General features: G+C 43.1%; 1 protein-coding gene across 4 annotated transcripts in view; it reads right to left on the reverse strand.

Moving 5' to 3' along the window:
• The window catches only part of LOC126259350 (leucine-rich repeat-containing protein 59-like), an 85,853-nt gene extending 65,510 nt beyond the window's left edge, over positions 1 to 20,343 (reverse strand). Inside the window, exons 1-2 of one of the 4 annotated variants that reach the window (XM_049956071.1) lie at positions 20,193 to 20,343; positions 1,040 to 1,217 (exon numbers count right to left, since the gene is read on the reverse strand). In XM_049956071.1, coding sequence (XP_049812028.1) covers positions 1,040 to 1,135 — 96 coding nt within the window. In that variant the 5' untranslated portion in view covers positions 1,136 to 1,217; positions 20,193 to 20,343. Of the gene's footprint in view, positions 1 to 1,039; positions 1,218 to 19,818; positions 20,064 to 20,192 lie in introns of those variants that run through there. The other 3 variants (XM_049956072.1, XM_049956068.1, XM_049956070.1) reach the window with 3 other exon arrangements.
• Between the last annotated feature and the right edge of the window lie 343 nt (positions 20,344 to 20,686).

The following is a 20,686-nucleotide window of genomic DNA, read 5'->3' on the forward strand; positions in this document are numbered from 1 at the left end:
ACCATTGCGCAAGTATCCCTCATGATTACCGGCGTCTCCGATGGCGCAATCCTTCCAAGTGGGTCCTTCTCTGAGGGCACTCCTACCTTAGGTGATTGTCCACACCTCAGATCACACCTCCCGAGAAACAGACGAAGGGACCAATTGGCATGTTCGGAAGGTACCAGTTCGGGTAATCACCTCTCCCTGGGCGTGGCCTTTACCAAGGGGTACGTACATGTCTTACATGACTACCCAGAATGGGGAATAATGTGTTACCCCCTCACGAGCTACACGTGGGAACACATGGGTCGGCCTTCAGACATGCACACAGAGGAAAGAAAGAAAAAGGGAGGAACAAAGGAAGGGAAAGAAAAGAAGAATTCTCAAACGCCGCAGCGGAGAAGAAGGTCAAGAGAAGAATCACGGAAAGAGAAGGACAAAGTAAGGACAGATATTTTACATTGTAGAGATAAAAGAATAGAAACCACTTCATTCATTCACAAGTGCCCATCTCTGGACGTAGGTACAAAAACCTACTCCCAACGGGAGGCAGAAGGGGAAGGGAAGGGGGAGGGAAGGATCGGGGACGGGGAGGGATGTGGAAAGGGAAGGTATGCAGCCCAGAAGGAAAAACAGTAGCATGCGCTCGGGGTCCTTTCCATGCCACGCACGTATCCACAAAACAGTTGTGGAGGGGTAGCATCAGCTGCTTCTAGCGATATTGGCACCATCACCACTAACAATGTGTACAGTAACACTGCGTCTAGGGGCAGCCTGACTTTGACCATGCTTGGAGACAAATGAATAACTTTCAACTAGTGCCGATTTTCTCCACTTTTGGCAACACCATTGAAATCGTCTAGTTATCATGGACACACAGTAGGCACGAGAGGCTACAAAGCATGTAGGTTTTATTGTTTCATTTAAAAATGAATGACTTGCTTTCGCAGCAGTAATATACTATGTAGGGCAAATACAAATAGCTATGAATGGATTTACAAATTAAAAATAAGCTATTAACAAGTCGTCAATGGTTATACAGATTGCCCTCACTTACTATTTCACGGACTGGTACTTCGTCTAAATCAGACATACTAAGGTCCAACTGGTCATCTTCCAACCGATCACGCAGATTTAGCTTTTTTCCAGGCATTTTATCAGTCTGCACAGTAATTAAATCCTCAGAAAGTTTCTTGAATTTCCTGTCAGCAGAAACAGACAGCAAAAGATGATATCTGCAAAGAAATGTTATTAATTGTATTATGTATATAACTCAAATATATTTAAAACATATTTTTTAAAAATTATTTAGCTATGTTGTTATCTGAGATAATACAACAACTAACACCAGCAGGTGAGGAAAAAAAAGTGAAACACACAGAGCTACAGCAGTTGTTAAGAATCCACTAGATAAAATCAGTAAGTGCACAGTTTTAAATCAGGGTGCCAATATTTGATAAAAAAACAAGCAACACGACTCATTAATCATTATATCCTTATCTCATAGCTCAGTCAAGAATTAGGATAATGTTTCAGTTATTTTACATTCACATTCATCTGCAAGAACTATAGCATGTAACAAAGCACCTTACACTGAACACTTTGAAGGACAAACAATTTCATTAACCACGAGACACATACTAACATAAATTATATGTGAGTTAAAATACAGTGTCCCAAATTAAGAAGGTAACAACTAAAAGGCGGCTTTGAGTACCATAGATCTTGTCCTGCAGAAAAAAAAAAAAAAAAAAAAAAAAAAAAAAAAAAAAAAAAAAAGTCAGCAATGTTTAGCACGAGCTGTGAGCTAATTGTAAGGTGAAGAAAGCAGATCATTGTAAATGTCCCTGCTACTACTTACATTAAAAAATCTAGATGTTAAATGGCACACACCACAAATGTAACAGAAGACTAAGGCCAGTCATTTAGAGACGCTGCTGTTGACGGGTGACAAGACTCATTGGTGTTATATGATATATCACTGCTGCTTACAGTATTACTCTCACAGCCAATAGCATAGCTCCCCTGTGCACTGATGAAGAATTGATCTGTCATCATGTCAACAGTTATTCTTCTTTGAATTTAGGAATGTGACTGCAACAAGAAGCCTGACTGCAACAAGAAGCCTATTCTACAATACAAAACTGTTCCTTTGCACTTCACAGCACAAACCATCATAATGTTCACACGTTGAATTGCAGACAGGCACAATGCAAAGACTCTTAAACAATGAGCTTTGAGCCAAAGCCTTTTACAGAAAAGAAACAAACACACACACACACACACACACACACACACACACACACACACACACACAAGAAAGAAAGCACGTCATGCATACATGATCATTATTTCTGACCACTACAGCCAGAATGCAACTGTTGCATTGAACAAAAGCAAAAATCTGGAGTGGGGTGAGAAAGGGGGACGGATTACAGGGTGCAGGCAAGGGGAGAGAGGAGCACTGCCAGGAGTAGTGTGCAGAAACTAGATGGCGGCAGGATGAGACTGCCACGTGCAGTGTCAAGAGGGGACCGGGGGGTGGAGGGGTGGGGGTGGGGGGGGGGAGCGGGAAATGAGTGGAAAAGGTGAGGAGAGAAGGAGGGGGAAAGACCAATAGACATGTTGGCAGAGAGTGGCACACAATGAGGATGAATGGATGTAAATTGGGAAGAGATGACAGGACAGAGGGGGTGGCAACTCTTCGGTGGAGTCTGTGGGGACAGTAGGTTGAGACTGGGATAATTTCGAGAGTAAACAATGTGTTGTAAGGGTAACTCCAAACTGTGCAGTTCAGACAAGCTGCCGGTGAAGGGGAGGATCCAGGTGCCCCGGGCAGTGGAACAGCCATTGAAATCAAGCATGTTACGTTCAGCTGCATGTTGTACCATCTCATGATGGCTGCTTTCACAGGTGGTATGGCTTCTTATGGAGTTGGGAAAGCCTGTGATGGGACTAGAATAGGAAGTGCTGGGTGGGTGGATTGGGCAGGTCTTGCACCTAGGTCTCCACAAGGTATGATCCCTGTGGCAAGGAGTTGAGATTGTGAGTGGCATAGGGATGGATTAGGATGTTGTGAAGGTTGCGTGGGCAATGAATACCACTTTAGGTAGGGTGGTAAAGATCTTGAGTAGGATGTCTCCATTTCAATGATGATGATAGATAAACACAGCCCTAATGAGAAGTGGCTCAGATTTTCCAGTCCTGGGTGGTATTGGATGACTAAACGGATGCCTCTTTGTAGGTTGTTTCTGGGGACTGAGGGAGGATTGGTGGTCTTTGGGGATATGGTACGGGAGATCTGTTCACTGACTAGACCTGGGTAGTGCCTGTATGTGAAGGCCTTCAGCATACTGGGCAAGGGAGTTATTGTCACTGTAGAGACACCATCCCGGTTGCCAGGCTGTATGGAAGAACTTTTTGGTGTGGAAGGTATGGTAGCTGTCAAAATGGAGGTACTCTCCATAATCCCCACCCTTTTACTTCCTGGATTCCTACTTGTCACTGTTGAAGCAACTTCCCTATATAGCAACATCCCTCACACCTAACATCTTGCCATTCTATAACATTATCTTCCCAAATGTCCTTCAGGCTCAAAACCCACAACCTCATTCCTCATAAACCTTACCAATTTTATCCTAACTCATAACTACTTCTCTTCTGAAAGGAAAGTATACAAACAAATTTACATCACAGCCGTGGGCACTGGCATGACACCCTCTTGTGCCAACCTGTTTATGGGCTATCTAAGGAAACATTCCTATCCTCCCGAAACCTCAAACCCTGGTCTAGGTCAAGTTCACTGATGATATCTTGCATGATCTGGATTCAGTGCCAAGACATCCTATCCTATCCTATCCTATCCCCATTCCTTCACAACCTCAATACCTTCTCTCCCATCTCCATCACCTGGTCCTCATGAACCCAGCATGCCATCGTCCTGGACATTGACCACCTCCTCTCTAATGGCTCCATCCACACCTCTGTCCATATTAAAAGCAACAATAGTACATGCATTTCGGTAGCTGCCATCATTTCTACACCAAAAAATCCCTCCCATACAGCCTTCCCACCTGGGGATGGTATACCTGCAGTGTCAAGAACTACCTTGTCCATTATGCTGAAGGCCCCACAAAGGTCTTTACATTCAGGTACTATCCCCCAGACCTAGTCCACAAACAGACTTCCTGGGGCATATCCCCACACAGCCCTAATACTCCCACAGTTACAATGGAGTGCCCCTATGTCACCCAATAAAAGCCTGGACTGGAACTACTGAACCACATCCTTCCTCAGGACTTTGTTTATCTGTCATCATGCCCTGAAACAAGAGACACCCTACCCAATATCCTACCCGTGCCTCCTAAAGGGGTGTTCCGTCACCCGCACAACCTCTACAACATCCTAGTTCATCCCTACACCTCTGATAACAAACCTAGCCACAGGAATTATATCCCTGTAGAAAACCCATGTGCAAAACCTGCCTAGTCCACTCAACCAGTACTTCCTATTCCAGTCCTGTCACAGGCTTATCCTACACCATCAGAATCCAGGCCACCTGTGAAAGCAGCCATATAATATACCAGCTCTGCTGCAGTCATTGCACAGTTTTTTTTTTTTTTTATATTTGCATGTCTACCAACCAGCTGTCCATCAGGAAGAAAAGCCACCACAAAACTGCAGCCAAGAGCAAAGTGGACCATCCTGTGGTACAACACGCAACTGAACATAACATGCCTGATTTGAATGGCTGCTTCACAACCTGAGCTACAAGGATCCTCCCCTCCACCACCAGATTTTTCTGAACTAAGCAGATGGGAGTTGTCCGTACAACACATTCCCTGCTCACGAAATTACCCCGGCCTCAACCTTACCATCACCTCTGACAATTCATCTCTTCCCTATATACATCACTTCACCCTCATTATGTGTAGTTCTGTGCCAATGCACCCACCAGTCTTTCCTCCTATTCTGTTCCCCTTCTTTACCATTTCCCACCCCCGCCCTCTCTCACAGCCTCCTAATGCTGCACCTGGAAGCCTTGTCCTCCCACCATATAGTCCCTGCACACTATGCAGACAGCACTCTTCTCTCCTCTCACCCTTATACTGCTATCCCTGACCCTTCCTCAATCCACTACAGATTACTATTTTCATTTAATGCGACAGCTGCATTATGGCCACAGCAGCCAGTGATAGTTATCATGTGCAAATGAGGTGTGCTTGCTTGTGTTATGTGTGTTTGATTTTTCTGTTTCAGTAATTTCTGATTTATTGCTATTTTTCCCTGTCAACATCTTAAATCTTGGTTATGTACCTTGAAATCCAGTTGCTCATCCAAAAAATAATTATTCTCAATGTTGAGTTTTCACCATTCATATTGTGGAAATAACATGCCGTTCACTGAATGACATGAACTGAGTGAGTGAAATCTATAATTTCCATCTCAGTCAATTTTTATTACATACCTAATCATACAAAAGAACGTGTGATAGTTGAAAGAGAGAAAAAAATAAAAAGCCAGAAACAAAAAAAGAAAATAGCACAGCCTTTTAGAGGTTTCCGATCCACTCAAGATTTATTGCTGCAACAATGCATATGGAGTATATTAGATGTTTGCGTTTGCAAATCAATAGCACAACTGGTTCCGAGGTACTAGGTATTGACCCATGCTAAAATACCACACTAGTATGTGGTGTAGCCTCCAAGGACAGCAATGCAGGTGCTGACTGACATCCAGTTGATTGTAAAGATGGTGAATCCTGTCCTAGGATATGTTATGCCATGTCTGCTCGACCTGTTCACATAGTTCTGTGAGAGTTGTTGGTTGGCAAGTCACGAGTCATTTCTCATCCCATCGTAATCCACACATGCTTGTTTGGAGACAAATCCAGAGATCGTGCTGGCCAGGGAAATCACTGCATGTCTTGAAAAGCATGATGAGTTTCACAGACAATTTATAGGTCAGCATAATCATGTTGGAACAACACATCATCTTCCTGTTTCAATAATGGCAAAAGACAGGTCTAACAATGTTCTGCATGTACCAAGAGTGAGTTACCATACCCTGAAGAAACACCAAAGGTGAATGAAAGTGGTAGCTTATCGCACCGCAGCCCATAAGGCCTGGGGTGGGGTCAGTGTGACTTGCGACAATGCACTCAATGAGACAGCACTCGCCAGGTCTGTGTCTTATGTGCAAACAATCATCACTTGCATACAGGCAGAATCTGCTTTCATCGCTGAAGAACACAGCTCACCATTTCAGCTTCCACGTGATCCTCCGACAGCACCAGCCGAGCCACGCACTTCGATGCTGTGGTGGGACTGGAAGATGAACTAAGGGTGTGTGTGCCCGTAGTCCCACTGCTAATAACCAGTTCACAAGAGTTCATGTTGACATATCTGGGCTCTCACACCCTCTTATGTGTGCTGTGGTAGTTGTTACGATTTGTACTATTGCCCTTACAATGATCCTGGCATCTGTGCTGCATGGAGTACAGAACCTCATCTATAGGAGTGAGAATGTTCATGTGGCCACTGATACCAGCAATATTGCGCAACTGACACAGCACATCCAACTTGCAAGGCAATTCTCCAAAAGGACCCCCCACCATCACTTAGAAGAGCACAATTTGACCTCTTTCAAACTGGGTCAGTTCGCTGTAGGAAGCACGAGTGCGTCTCTGTGGCATGGTTGCCTGATTGCTTCACCCATTTGCACCATGCTTACTTCCGAAAGTGAGCATTCCCTATTAAAGGGTAGAAACAGTTGGCACCCTGGAAGCTATGTCACCATGCTCCCTGTTGGCAGACAACACTGAAGCCATTATCAGTACACCTACTATCCCCCAGGTGGTATACAGGGTGGTACATTGATAGTGACCGGGTCAAATATCTCACAAAATAAGCGCCAAACGAAAAAACTACAAAGAATGAAACTCGTCTAGCTTGAAGGGGGAAACCAGATGGCGCTATGGTTGGCCCGCTAGATGGCACTGCCATAGATCAAACGGATATCAACTGCATTTTTTAAAAATAGGAACCCTCATTTTTTATTACATATTCGTGTAGTACATAAAGAAATATGAATGTTTTAATTGGACCACTTTTTTCGCTTTGTAATAGATGGCGCTGTAATAGTCACAAACGTATAAGTACATGGTATCACGTAACATTCCACCATTGCAGACGGTATTTGCTTTGTGATACATTACCCATGTTAAAATGGACCATTTACCAACTGTGGAAAAGGTCGATATCGTGCTGATGTGTGGCTATTGTGATCAAAATGCCCAACGGGCGTGTGCTATGTATGCTGCTTGGTATCCTGGATGACATCATCATTCAAGTGGCTGGACTATTCACCGGATAGTTATGTTATTTAAGGAAACAGGAACTGTTCAGCCACATCTGAAACGTCAACCACGACCTGCAACAAATGATGATGCCCAAGTAGGTGTTTTAGCTGCTGTCGCGGCTAACACGCACATCAGTAGCAGACAAATTGCGCGAGAATCAGGAATCTCAAAAACGTCGGTGTTGAGGACGCTACATCAACATCTGTTGCTCCCGTACCTTATTTCTATGCACCAGGAATTGCATGGCGACGACTTTGAACGTCGTGTACAGTTCTGCCACTGAGCACAAGAGAAATTACAAGACAATGACAGATTTTTTGCACGCATTCTATTTAGCGTCTAAGCGCCATTCACCAACAGTGGTAACGTAAACCGGCATAATATGCACTATTGGGCAACGGAAAATCCACGATGGCTGTGACAAGTGGAACATCAGCGACCTTGGCAGGTTAATGTATGGTGCAGCTTTATGGGAGGAAGGATAATTGGCCCCCATTTTATCGATGGCAATCTAAATGGTGCAATGTATGCCGATTTCCTATGTAATGTTCTACCGATGTTACTACAAGATGTTTCACTGCATGACAGAATGGCAATGTGCTTCCAACATGATGGATGTCCAGCACATAGCTCGCGTGCGGTTGAAGTGGTATTGAATAGCATATTTCAAGACAGGTGGATTGGTCGTTGAAGCACCATACCATGGCCCGCACGTTCACCGGATCTGACGTCCCCGGATTTCTTTCCGAGGGAAAAGTTGAAGGATATTTGCTATCGTGATCCACTGACAACGCCTGACAACATGCGTCAGCGCATTGTCAACACATGTGCGAAAATTACGGAAGGCGAACTACTCGCTGTTGAGAGGAATGTCGTTACACATACTGCCAAATGCATTGAGGTTGACGGACATCATTTTGAGCATTTATTGCGTTAATGTGGTATTTACAGGTAATCACACTATAACAGTATATGTTCTCAGTAATGATAAGTTCACGAAGGTACATGTATCACACTGGAACAACCGAAATAAAATGTTCAAACATACCTATGTTCTGTATTTTAATTTAAAAAACCTACCTATTACCAATCGTTCGTTTAAAATTGTGAACCATATGTTTGTGACTATTACAGCGCCATCTATCACAAAGCGAAAAAAGTGGTCCAACTGAAACATTCATATTTATTTACATACTACACAAATATGTAATAAGAAATGGGGGTTTCTATTTTAAGAAACGCAGTTGATATCTGTTTGACCTATGGCAGTGCCATCTAGGGAGCCAACCATAGCGCCATCTGGTTTCCCCCTTCAAGCTAGACAAGTTTCATTCTTTGTAGTTTTTTCGTTTGACGCTTATTTCGTGAGATATTTGGCCCAGTCATGATCAATGGAACTCCCTGTATCTCATCGGACCAAAATCGACTTTGTCTTTCCATGTGTACTTGTTATTATCCATCATTATTATTTCAACAGTGTATTTACAGAAGAATCTGAAATGAACATAGCACAGAAACTGGTATGAACCACCACCGTAACGGAGGGTAAATCTTTGAGAATGCTGCAAAATTCCAGAACAAATCGTTAACCACATGTCTGACGAAGATTCCAAAGATACCAAGATTAAAGCCAACAGGCAATATTACGCAATATGTCAATAAGTAGCTGTGGAAACCTCAATAATTTTGTCTTCCAAATGGTCATTTGAAGTGATGTAATGCTGGTAATGACAGAGAATGGAAGTCATCTACATACAAAACAAACAATATGTTCACTCTCACAATAGCAGCAGTTCCGCTTACGGCAACTGCAAACAGGCTAGCACTCAAGACAAAATCTTCACTACTGATCGTACCAACTCTAACTCAGAAATGCTGATGGGAGGTAGCTAAGATGTGCTGTTGCTACATTGCATCATATACCTTCTGTATGTAAATGGCGACTGTGACCATGTGCCGAATTTCGACAGCCTTCCTGTCAACATATTCAGGTGGCTGGTTGTGGATCTGGCTTTTGAAATCAGTCGTGAAAGCAAATTTATTGTTTCCAGGCACAAGCAGAGACTGCAACTTACCAACTGTTCCAGGAGTTTGCATAGCATAGCCATTAAAGTTCTTGGTTTGTAGCTGCCTATAGTGTGGGGGTTTTATCAGGTTTCAATATTGGTAAAATGATACTTTCTGTCCACTGGATGGGAAAAACTTGTTCTCACAAAATTTTCGTCTAACATCAGTATACTTCGTTTGCTATAATTACTAGAGTGCCATCTGAATCTTGGGAGGTGTTTTTACACTATTCTAGTGGACTGTTGAATTTCCAGTTTGTAAAAGAAAGATTATATGTGTCTGTTGTCAGATGTTGAAAGGTATGCGAGTAAACATTTGATATTATGTACAGGGTGGGCGGGTGGGTGGGTTGGTCGGTTGCAGTAAAAGAGGGGGAAAGGGACCAAAATACGAGGTCATCAGTCCCTTGTTCTGAATAAAACAATGCCACAAGTGTGAGAATAAAACAAATGAGACTGATAACTCAAAACGGAATGAAAGGAAAAATCACAAGAATGATGAAGGGCAACAAACGTGGAGGTTGAGGACACAGAGGGACAAAGGACACATGCTAAAACTTAGATTAAATGATAAAACCCACCCTCACAAATAAAACTTAAATCTAAATCAGCCGATGAGGCATTGTCAGACAAAATTAGGGGCAACGAGTTTGGTAACCCAGGATTTCATTGCTGGGCAGTCAAAGTGGGACAGTCTCCTTAATTACACAGTGTACTGTTTATGCCATTCCGTCTCCCAAAGCCGAAAAACACTATGGCGTAAGTCAGAATGCAGGTCAGGTTCAGAGATGCCTGTCTCCAGAAGAGGTTTCCGTGTAGCGTGTCGGCAAGTTCATTGCCTGGGATGCCAATGTGTCCTGGGGTCCACACAAACACCACAGAACGACGGGACCAGTCCAGGACACAGATGGACTCCTGGATGGACATTTCCAAAGGATGGTGAGGGTAGCATTGGTTGATAGCTTGTAGGCTGCTCAATGAGTCAGAACACAGAAGAAATGATTCCCCGGGGCATGAATGGACATACTGAAGTGCATGAGAGATGGCCACCAGCTCTGCAGTGAATACACCGCAACCATTGGGCAAGGAATGTTGTTCAAAATGGTCTTTGTGGATGTAGGCAAAGCCAACATGACCATCAGCCATCGAGCCGTCGGTGTAAACCACTTCAGAGCCACAGAAAACATCAAGAATTGAGAGAAAGTGACAGTGAAGAGTGGCAGGAGTAACTGAACTGCTGCTTAGGGTCATGTGAAAGGTCCAGACGAATCTGCGGCCTAGGTGTACACCATGGAGGTGTATGCAGATGGACCTGGATGGGAGGTGGTAAAGAGAAGGACACCAGTTCAAACAGAGGGGATTGCACGTGAACCACAATCGTTAGCCCTGACCTGGGCCACTGATGCGGGAGATGAACTGCCGCAGTTGGAAAAAGGCGACAGTAATTCAAGTGCTGAGGAGAACTATGAATGTGTGCAATGTAACTGGCGAAGAATTGTGCACGTCGGATCTACAAGGGAGGGGCTCCGGCTTCCACAAGGACACTGGCCACTGGACTCATCCTAAAAGCTCCTGTCGCTAGGCGAACGCCACAGTGGCCACTTCTGGGGTGCCGCTGAACCGTAAATGAGACTCCCATAGTCAAGGCAGGATTGAACAAGGACTTTGTAGAGTTGCAGCAGAGTAGAGCGATCTGCACCCCAGTTGGTGTTGCTCAGGCAGCGGAGGGCTTTGAGGTGCTGCCAGCACTTCTGCCTAATCTGACGAAGGTGAGGAAGCCAAGTCAATCAGGCATCAAAAACCAGTCCTAAGAATTGATCTATCTCCACTACAGTGAGTGGATCATCATGAATGTAAAGTTCTGGTTCCAGATGGATGGTACGACGCCGAAAGAAGTACATAACACGTGACTTAGCGGCCGCATACTGGAGGCTGTTGGCGAGAGCCCACGACTGTGCCTTGTGCATGGCTCCCTGTAGGTGCCACTCAGCAGTACCAGTGCTGGTGGAGCAGTACGAAATGCAGAAGTTGTCTGCATACAGAGAGAGTGAGACGGACAGCCCTACAGCTGCCGCTAGACCATCAATGGCCACTAAAAATAGTGATACACTCAATACAGATCCCTGCGGAACCCCATTCTCCTGGATATTGGGGGGAGGGGCGAACTAGCGAACTATGAGAGGCACCAACTTGGACACACAAAGTATGGAGCAACAGGAAATTCTGTATAAAAATCTGGAGCAGGCCTCCGAGACCCCACCCGTATAACGTGGCAAGGACATGATATGACCAGGTCATGTCATACGCTTGGCGTGGATCAAAAAAGACAGCAACAAGGTGTTGGCATCTGGAAAAGACTGTTCCGATCCAGGACACAACCCTACCGCTGACACACCATGTGTTCCAGCAGCTTACAAACAACGTTGGTGAGGCTGATGGGCTGATAGCTATCCACATCAAGCGGGTTTTTGCCAGGTTTGAGCACCAAAACGATGGTGCTCCCCCACCATTGAGATGGAAAGATGTCATCACACCAGATCTAGTTGAAGATGACGAGGAGATGGCACTTGTTGTCATACGAGAGATGTTTAATCATCTGACTGTGGATCTTATCCGGCCAAGAAGCTCCCACTCCATAAATGGGGCGTTATAGACTTCTCTGTGGCGGGTAGTGAGCGAGAGGAATTTCCTTTCCTTACGCCGTAGACGCGAAAGGCTTGGGGGTATTTCTCCGACACAGAGGCTAGAGCATAGTGCTCAGCACAGTGCTCGGCAATTGTGTTTGCGTCGGTACATAGCACACCATTGATGGTAATGCCAGGGACACGTGTTGGGGTCTGATACCCAAAAAGACGTCTGATCTTCATCCAGACTTGGGAAGGTGATGTATGGCATCCAATGGTCGACACGTACCTCTCCCAACACTCCTGTTTCCGTCATTTTATAAGCTGGCTTACACGGGCATGGAGCCGCTTAAAGGCTACCAGATGCTCTAGGGAAGGGTGTCGCTTATGCCGCTGTAGAGCTCGCCATCGCTCTGTAACTTCCGCAACCACCAAGGGACTGTCTTTCGCCGGGGGCACCCTAAAGAGCAAGGGATCGTGTTTTCTGCTGCAGAAATGATTGTGGTAGTCACCTGCTCAAGCATCACATCGATGTTACCTTGAGGGGCAGAGTAAACGGTGACATCAGAGGTGAAAGTTTTCCAGTCCGCCTTGTTTAAAGCCCATCTGGGCAGGCCTCCGTGGGCCTGACGCCGCGGCAGTGACAGGAAGATGGGAAAGAGGTCACTACCACACAGGTCATGCGCTCTCCAGTGAATAGATGGGAGAAACCCCACAAGGGGTTATGGGCGTTAAAATCTCTGAAAAGTAGCTGATCAGTCAGTGCAGCTAATACATTCAGGGGTACTGCACCACCTGGAGAAAGATATACATAGCAGATAGTTATTTTCTGCGTCGTCCGTATTCTAACAGCCACAGCTTCAAGAGGGGTTTGAAGGGGCACAGGTTCACTACAGACTTGAGTTTAGCACATAAACACAAAATCCACCTGACACTCTATTACAGTCGCTACGGTTCCTGTAATATCCCTTATAACTGCAGAGGGCAGGGGTCCGCACTGCTGAAACCAGGTTTACTGGAGGGCAATGCAGAAAGCAGGTGTAAAGCTTAACAGATGCCGTAGCTCAACCAGATGGTGGAATAAACTACCGCAATTCCACTGGAAGATGACATTGGGAGATTGGGAAGGTACAGAACATACAATGAGGCAGTTTTACGCCTCAGAGTCATCTGCTGCCACCAACGTTTTGCCTGAGCAGTCTATATCCATTATGTCTGAGGGTCCGGCGAGATCTAGGTCCTCAGGGGACGCCATAATCTCCACCCCATCCTCAGATGCAGAACTTGTAGGTAGCAGTGGTGTGGGTGTCAACACAAGTTTCTTGTTCTTAGGGGTCTTCTTTTTTCAATTTCTCGCGCTGTTCCTTGGGTTTCCCTGGCTGGGACGACTTCACTGAATCACTAATCAGTCTCCAGGACTGAGGATGAGCATGAATCACTATGACCAGCTGCTTCTGGGCTCTTCAGCCGCTGGCAGGTGTCATCTTTCCCACTAGCAAAAACCTGGGAAGGGAGTGACCCAAGGAACCCCTTCCTAGCGAGAGGAACTGAAGAAGTCTTATGCTTCTCTGGCTCAGAAGTGAGGATTGAAATCCCCAATGGTTGGGAGACGGGGGGGAAGGGGGAGGGGGTGGGTTGCTCCCAAAGTAGGTGGTGCAGGAGCAAGAGAGAAGGAAGTGGCCCCCACCATCAAGGGGGCAGGTGTAGTCTCCCGGTTTTGAGAGGCAAGAGGAATTCAAGGAACTGATGGTGGCGAGAACTGTTCTTGTAGTGGTGGCGTATGAGGATGTAGGCACTCAAATTTCGTCTCAGCCTCAGTGTAGGTAAGTCAGTCCAGGGGCTTAAAGCCCTCCTCCTTCCCAAACTCGTCCACCAAATTCTCCACAAAAAACTGAGGCTTCATGGATGTGAAAGAATCCCATCAACTCTCGTACATACGCGGTACCGGGGCGAATAAGCTTCACTGCCATCCCTAGCTTGGCGTTCCTCGCAGGGTGTGGCCAGGGAGGGGAATGACTTGGGGTCATATTTCTTAGCATTAAAGTTAGACTATGCTCACTTAGAGAATGCTGGCGGTGGACCACCAGCAAGAGATGACATAGTACGCTTCATGGCATGTCATCCACTCTGATGCCACCCACTCCTATCAGGGGCCCTTCCCACGGGCACCACCCAACCGCAGCAAAGGCCACCTGGCAGGATGGCCATTGCCAGGAGTCCCAATGCCCCAGGGTGACGGGCATCTACTCCTTGGCACACGTGGGGAGTTAATGGTGCAGGCATAGGAGAGTGATCCCTGTATTGTCAGGAGCTACAACCAACAGGGTACATGGCAGCCCCACCACAACGGACTGGCTACTGTGCTGGATACAAGGTACAAAGAAGTCCATGGTCATCGTCAGCACAGAAAGTGACACTGCATAGTGCATGGTGGAAAATGCACCTAGGAAAGTGTCCTCGCCCAAGAGATGGAGAATGGGTGGAACTGCAATACGACGACAAGAAAGTGGGTTAAAGATCTCAATGCACAATTAACACAATGCACCATGTAAAGCACCCTTCCCCAATTGGCTTGCTCTTCATGAAAATTTTGAAAAATGGATGTCCAACCCTACAGGGGACAATCACATAAAGGTAACAACGTGTGAGACTCCTTTTAGTCAATGGGGGACAGGCTTGGTCAAAAGTGTTTGTGGCTGATATTTCAGCTTAATGTGTAATCAGTAATGTGGCTAAGTAAAAAGAATTGGTATGAAGTAATTGTCAAAGACTTCAGTTATTCCAGCTAGGAATGCATATCTGTTGACATACCAAACTTTTGCCCACACCTGGGCATCTGTTGCAAGTGTATTTGTGGAAGCAATTTTGTTCCCAACAATACCCCTCCATTATTTGTTTAAACAACATGACTTTGCTCATAGTCATTTATATAAAAGTAGATTATTAGCGGAGGATCATCACTGTGAGGCCCTTCACTGCTTCCTGAAGGCCTGCACTATTTCTTGATATCGTCATGGTACAGACTTGCATCAAGATTGTCTGGAAGAGCAGGAAATCGCATTACATGTTGTGTAGGCATTTGTTGTTTCTTGCAGTAACCTGTCCGTGACCTTTCCTTGGGAAGTGTGTGTGTGTGTGTGTGTGTGTGTGTGTGTGTGTGTGTGTGTGTGTGTGTGTGTCATATGCTTCCCAGCTGGCTTTTCATATGGAGCATCTTGGTAGATTGTCATGGATCTCGAATGTGCTACCAATAAAATAACTGGATAACAATCTATGTTTCATAAACAAGTGTGGAATTGTCACTACATCCTAGATGTAGAACTAGGACTTCAGATCATTAAGCTGATTGCAGAAAAGGTACTTTGGGTGGTATAAAGTGTACTGGGGTCCCTGTACTCATTAGACAAAGATTAAAATCCACGAGGAACTCTTTGACTAGTTGACCTCTACTATTTGTTCATTCTCTAGCTCACAGATAATTGATATAATTGAAATTGCCCAATGGGATGAAGGGGAGGGGTGACTTATATAATAGTTCTTTCATTTCCTGATAGGATATCTCTTGACCTAGAAGCAGGAAAAGATTGAAAAATCATTAACACGGTGGACAACTGAATGCTAACGGGTACAGCTTTGAGTGTTGTATATGGTATCACTTGTTTGCTAAAAGGGGACAATTGTACCAGTGTGCAAATGCCTCGCTTGGGTTTGACTGTTCCTAAAAATGTAGGAGTTTCTGACTGGGCAGGTGACCTCCCAACAACCATGAGTCCTGCAGTGCAACACATACGTGGTGGAGAGGGACATCAACTGCTTGAACTGAGACAGGTGCCAGCGATAATGATAAAATTCTATTGTTCACACATTAAAATTGGAGGTGCTGGGCAGTAGAACTTAAAGGCTGCTTGTTTAAGTCACTGGTCCTTTCCAGCTTTACCTATGGTGTAATATCCATTTCAGTATGTAGTTGTGCTGCAGCGGAAGAATCAGGATCAAGCAGTACCATCAAAGAGCTTTTTATTTAAATATTTTCTTGTTCCTTTTTAGAAGATTTTAATGTTGTTGGGGTTTCTCCATGTTCTACATCAGGGTAAGAGGATGCTCTGACCATTCTACAGTCTGATGCTCTTACTGTTTTGTCCCACTGATCATTATTTGCCTGTGGGTCAGTTAAAATACAGGAGGATGTCCTTGGGGAAGGGGGAGGGGGCGGCAAACCTCCCCTTCAAGGACGCAAGAAAAGGATGGAGTGCCTCTGGCTGTATCAGCAGGAAGGTATCCACTGACAGTATACGGGTGGCATTCAAGGGAAGGTGTAACTTCACACTTGAACTGTTTACTAATTTAGGAAGTTGATGATAACCTTGAACAGAGGAGGTCCTAGCAAAATTTGTGGCCACATCCACTGCACGGAGTCATTCATATTTTTTTCAGGTTTTGAAGTATCGTACTTGATTGAATGTCATATCACTGACATATTTCCATTTCTTTAACTGGCGGCTCTTGCCACCACAGAGGGCAACTGTCCTGGCAGCTTAAGCTCAGTGTAGATTGTTCGAAAGAGTGATCTTATTGTGGAGTTCCATCACAGTTTCACAGATAGCTACTGAAATATGATAGGATGATATGCAACCAAAGTGGGAGTATAGGATATAGTTTATGGGTGCAAGGAAAGTAAGGTTTAATGTCACACTCATGTACCATGACTTTTTTCAGTAACACATGTGCTTCAAGTGTCATTATGAAGCCACCTGTGTAACCTTTGTTTTCCTTTGACCCTTCCTGCATGCCTCATACAAAATTAATATCTTTTTCAGATTGGAGTTTTACATCTCTGTGAAAGATAATGCCCTGTCTCATATTAAAGCTTTTGCTTGAGGTATTAATGATGGGGATATTGTCTAGCTAGTTACAGGCTCAGAGTGCTTGAGATCATGTTTCAGCTGCTGCTTTAATTAATAAGGGCTCATTTCATATTTTTTCAAGGTGCTAAGGTTATCTTGAAAGTGCAGAACAAAAAATATAGGTTTCATAGTTGTGAAGGAACTACTATCTGTCCTAGTGCAAACTAAGTACTGGGTCAATTGTTTGATTCCTTCTTTCCCAGCCTTTCCCTTATGCCAAGGAGTGGCCGAGGCATTATTAGTCTTGGCATTAACTTTTTTTCCTTCTTCCAAGCATTGATACAGCCAGTTCTAAATTGCAATTGCTTGGTTTAATCATTTTTCCTTGTGTGTATTTGCTATGGTTCCACCTATTTTGTGCATTGTCAGAGGGCTAAGGTGAAGAGAATACATGATGATTCACAATGGACTGGATACCGCTTTGGCTGTTTGGCAGGAGTAATTGTCAATTTACTTTACTAGTTTGTTATCATACATCAAGGATATAGTGCCTTCTAAGGAGCTTTCTTCCAACAACTCACATTATTACTATCACAGTTTACAGGAAAAAAGAAAAAAAAAAAAAAAAACAGCAGGTCAGCTTAAGGACATAACGCTGGCTAAATAAGAGTCCGAAAGACTGGAAATGAAGTCAAAGAAACTAACCTTGGTACCCCACGTTTATAACACATGTGAGAGTTGTGGCGACCCCTGCTGATTGTCTTTAAACATCTCAATATAATTTATTTCTGCACAACATGAAATATACAATAAATGCAATACCAATTTTTTCACAAGGCTGAAGGAAGTACAATCTACTGGATTACAAAGCACCAAAAGTAAAAATGAAATGGAAATAATGTATTTACACAGTCTGCTGAAAACCAAGCTGACGCATATTCGTTATGAAGCAGTTATTACATTATGTAGACAAACAGCTTCTGTAAAAAGTATATTAGAAACCTTATAGAAACAAAAGTAGTTTATACAAAAAAAGCAATTAATTCATTTATGAAAATGGCCATTTCAAATGTTTCAAAAGCCTAAGCTTCTTGACCATTATGTCTACCTGCACATCTAAAATGATATCATTTAGTCTACATAGAAAAAGCACCCTCAGTGGAGATGCATATCCTGTTGACTGACAATACTTGAAAATGAACTTGAATTAAGAAGCCCACCCACTTGGTGTTTGTACATGGCATTTTCCAAAACAGCTGAATAGGCCCTACTAATGAACTATGTGAATGATATTTATAATCTTGACAACTGATAAAGCACATTGCATGATAAGATGGTAATAGGGGATTTTAATGCTATAAAAAATAAATAAAAAATTCTCTGTGAAATTTGCCTATAAGACCAGGAATGACAGATGTTATTTAGCAGAAGTTGCTGAGAATAACAAGTACGTCAACAAAAAGTTTGAACAACATATACACTCTGCAAGCCACCACACAGTGCAAATGGAAAGAACACACTGCTTCAGAAGAAAATAAACAAATAAAAATAAAGTTAAAACAGAAAATGTAGTCATACAAGGGCCAAACTGAAACAGATAATGTTATCAAACAATAATGAAAATATTCAGCTTATGACAAACCTAAATCTCTCTTGAACTGCCAAGAATCATAGACCTTAAGATTAGCAGTAAAATATAAAGAAAGCTAGACGGAAACAGATTTATTAGACACACAGAAATAAAGATTATGAAATTTTATTTTAGATTTGGAGGTATGATATACGAGCAAATTAAGCAACAATTCCAGCATCTTAGAAAAAGGAAGGTTATACAGAGAGAGAGAGAGAGAGAGAGAGAGAGAGAGAGAGAGAGAGAGAGAGAAATAGGAAATCAACTTAGTAGTGGATTTTAAATAACTTATTTGAACAGATTCATTATTTTTGTCACAAACACAGATCTTCAGTTGAAGTCAGTTAACACCTGTTTTTCATACTAGTTTATTGTCAGTTATTTGGTGTTTCACTATTGCTATCAAACAAGTACTTCTGTCTCTAGCTCACTTGCTACATGCATACGCAATACTTGGCAACAGATTGATAACTTCAGAAATTTCTGTTCACTACTCAACAGGAAACCTATTCTGCTTTTGTAGAACAGGAAGAATACACTGTCTATGAATAACATATGGGCAATCTTTGCGAAATTCACAGACACTTGAAATAAATGTCACTTGTGGATGACAGTACCTTAGTACTATTCTGGTAGTTCATGACCGTGTTATAATATGGTTTATGCCTGTTATCTTAGGATGTCATATTTGGGCTTTTCCAGTTATATTTCATATAGCATGTTTCGTACCAATATTCTTTGGATCAATAACATGTGAAAAATGTAAGCAATAAAACAGGCTTTCCTCATGGGTGAGTATCATTCTCTGAAAATACTATCAAAACCACTCCACAATGTGTAGTGAGTAGAATTTGTAAATCCCATGGCACTAGACCTAAAGTAAATTAGAAAGCCCTTACACAAAAAAATAAAGACGCTCAAAATCTCCAACAGTTCTGTGGGCAAAAATAAAAGCATATAATTGTCAGGGAATTCACTGTATATTGAAATACTTTAGCATTCATAATTACGCCAATATCTGACAGTTTAAGTGTAATTATTTTGGTGGCTCAACCTACAAACGTATTTCAAAGACTCTTCACAGGATTTCGTAAGTGATGTGTATGTTGCCCCATTTTCATATTGAACACTACATCCACAAGTTTCACTTATACTGGTCACACCGAGATGTTATTGGATGCGGATTATTCTGCTAATCATGCTAAATACAGTTGCCAGCTGGCTGGTTGGAATATCGTTCCCCCAAACTATTTTCTTTCATATTTGCTAATTCGCTCATAAACCAGTATGTTTTTTTAATAACGGACATCACCTGTATCGCATATTCACACTATTCTTGCGGCATTTTCGAAAGAGATAAATATAAACAATCTGAGCACTTTCTTCGACATTATATCGGTGAGATTGGGACGGAGACAAAGCTTCAGTTCATTTCTTTTGGACTTCGTGTATTAGTTCTGCACACGGTACTATAAACATATCTGCAGGTAAAAATTGCATGACAAAATAATTACACGCACATAATACAGCTAATAAAAGATTAACAATTTTTTTAGCTCTCTTTACATCAATACATGGATACACTCTTTAAACGACGTTTCATAAGTTAATTTTGTGCACATGTCGCAAAAGTACACGGTTGAACACACTGTCTCTAATTAATTTATAAGAAATCAACAAACTTACGCACTGATACACCGTCCAACTTGACACTTCCAAAGCTACGTGTCTGTTGTTAAGTGGTACACGCCGTCAACACACACAGAGATATTGACCCAACCCTTTTCAAGCTTCCAGACAGTTAATTTTAAGATTGTGTATTATATCAAGCAATATTCCTGTACTTGTTTTTAACAAGAGACTTCTTATTATTGTGTAGATGTAAGTGAAAAATATAGTACAAAAATTTGAGGTAATGACTACACCAAACATAAAAAAGTAAATACTTGAATGGAGTGCAAAATAAAAAATAGAACATTTTACAAGCTATAAATGGGCTAACTAGTCTGTTTATTACGGTATTGTGTAAAAGCGTTTCGTAGCACAGTAAAACTAAATGTGAAATTCATTTTACTCGCAATCTTTGAGTAACCGGAATTGACTGAAGAATTACGGAATTACACTAGGCTGTCGCTAATCCGGCCCTCAGTAGTCCGCTTCCTCAGTAACGTGGCGCACAT

The sequence above is a fragment of the Schistocerca nitens genome, chromosome 5 (genome assembly GCF_023898315.1).
Source record: "Schistocerca nitens isolate TAMUIC-IGC-003100 chromosome 5, iqSchNite1.1, whole genome shotgun sequence".
NCBI classification, from domain to species: Eukaryota; Metazoa; Arthropoda; class Insecta; order Orthoptera; family Acrididae; genus Schistocerca; species Schistocerca nitens.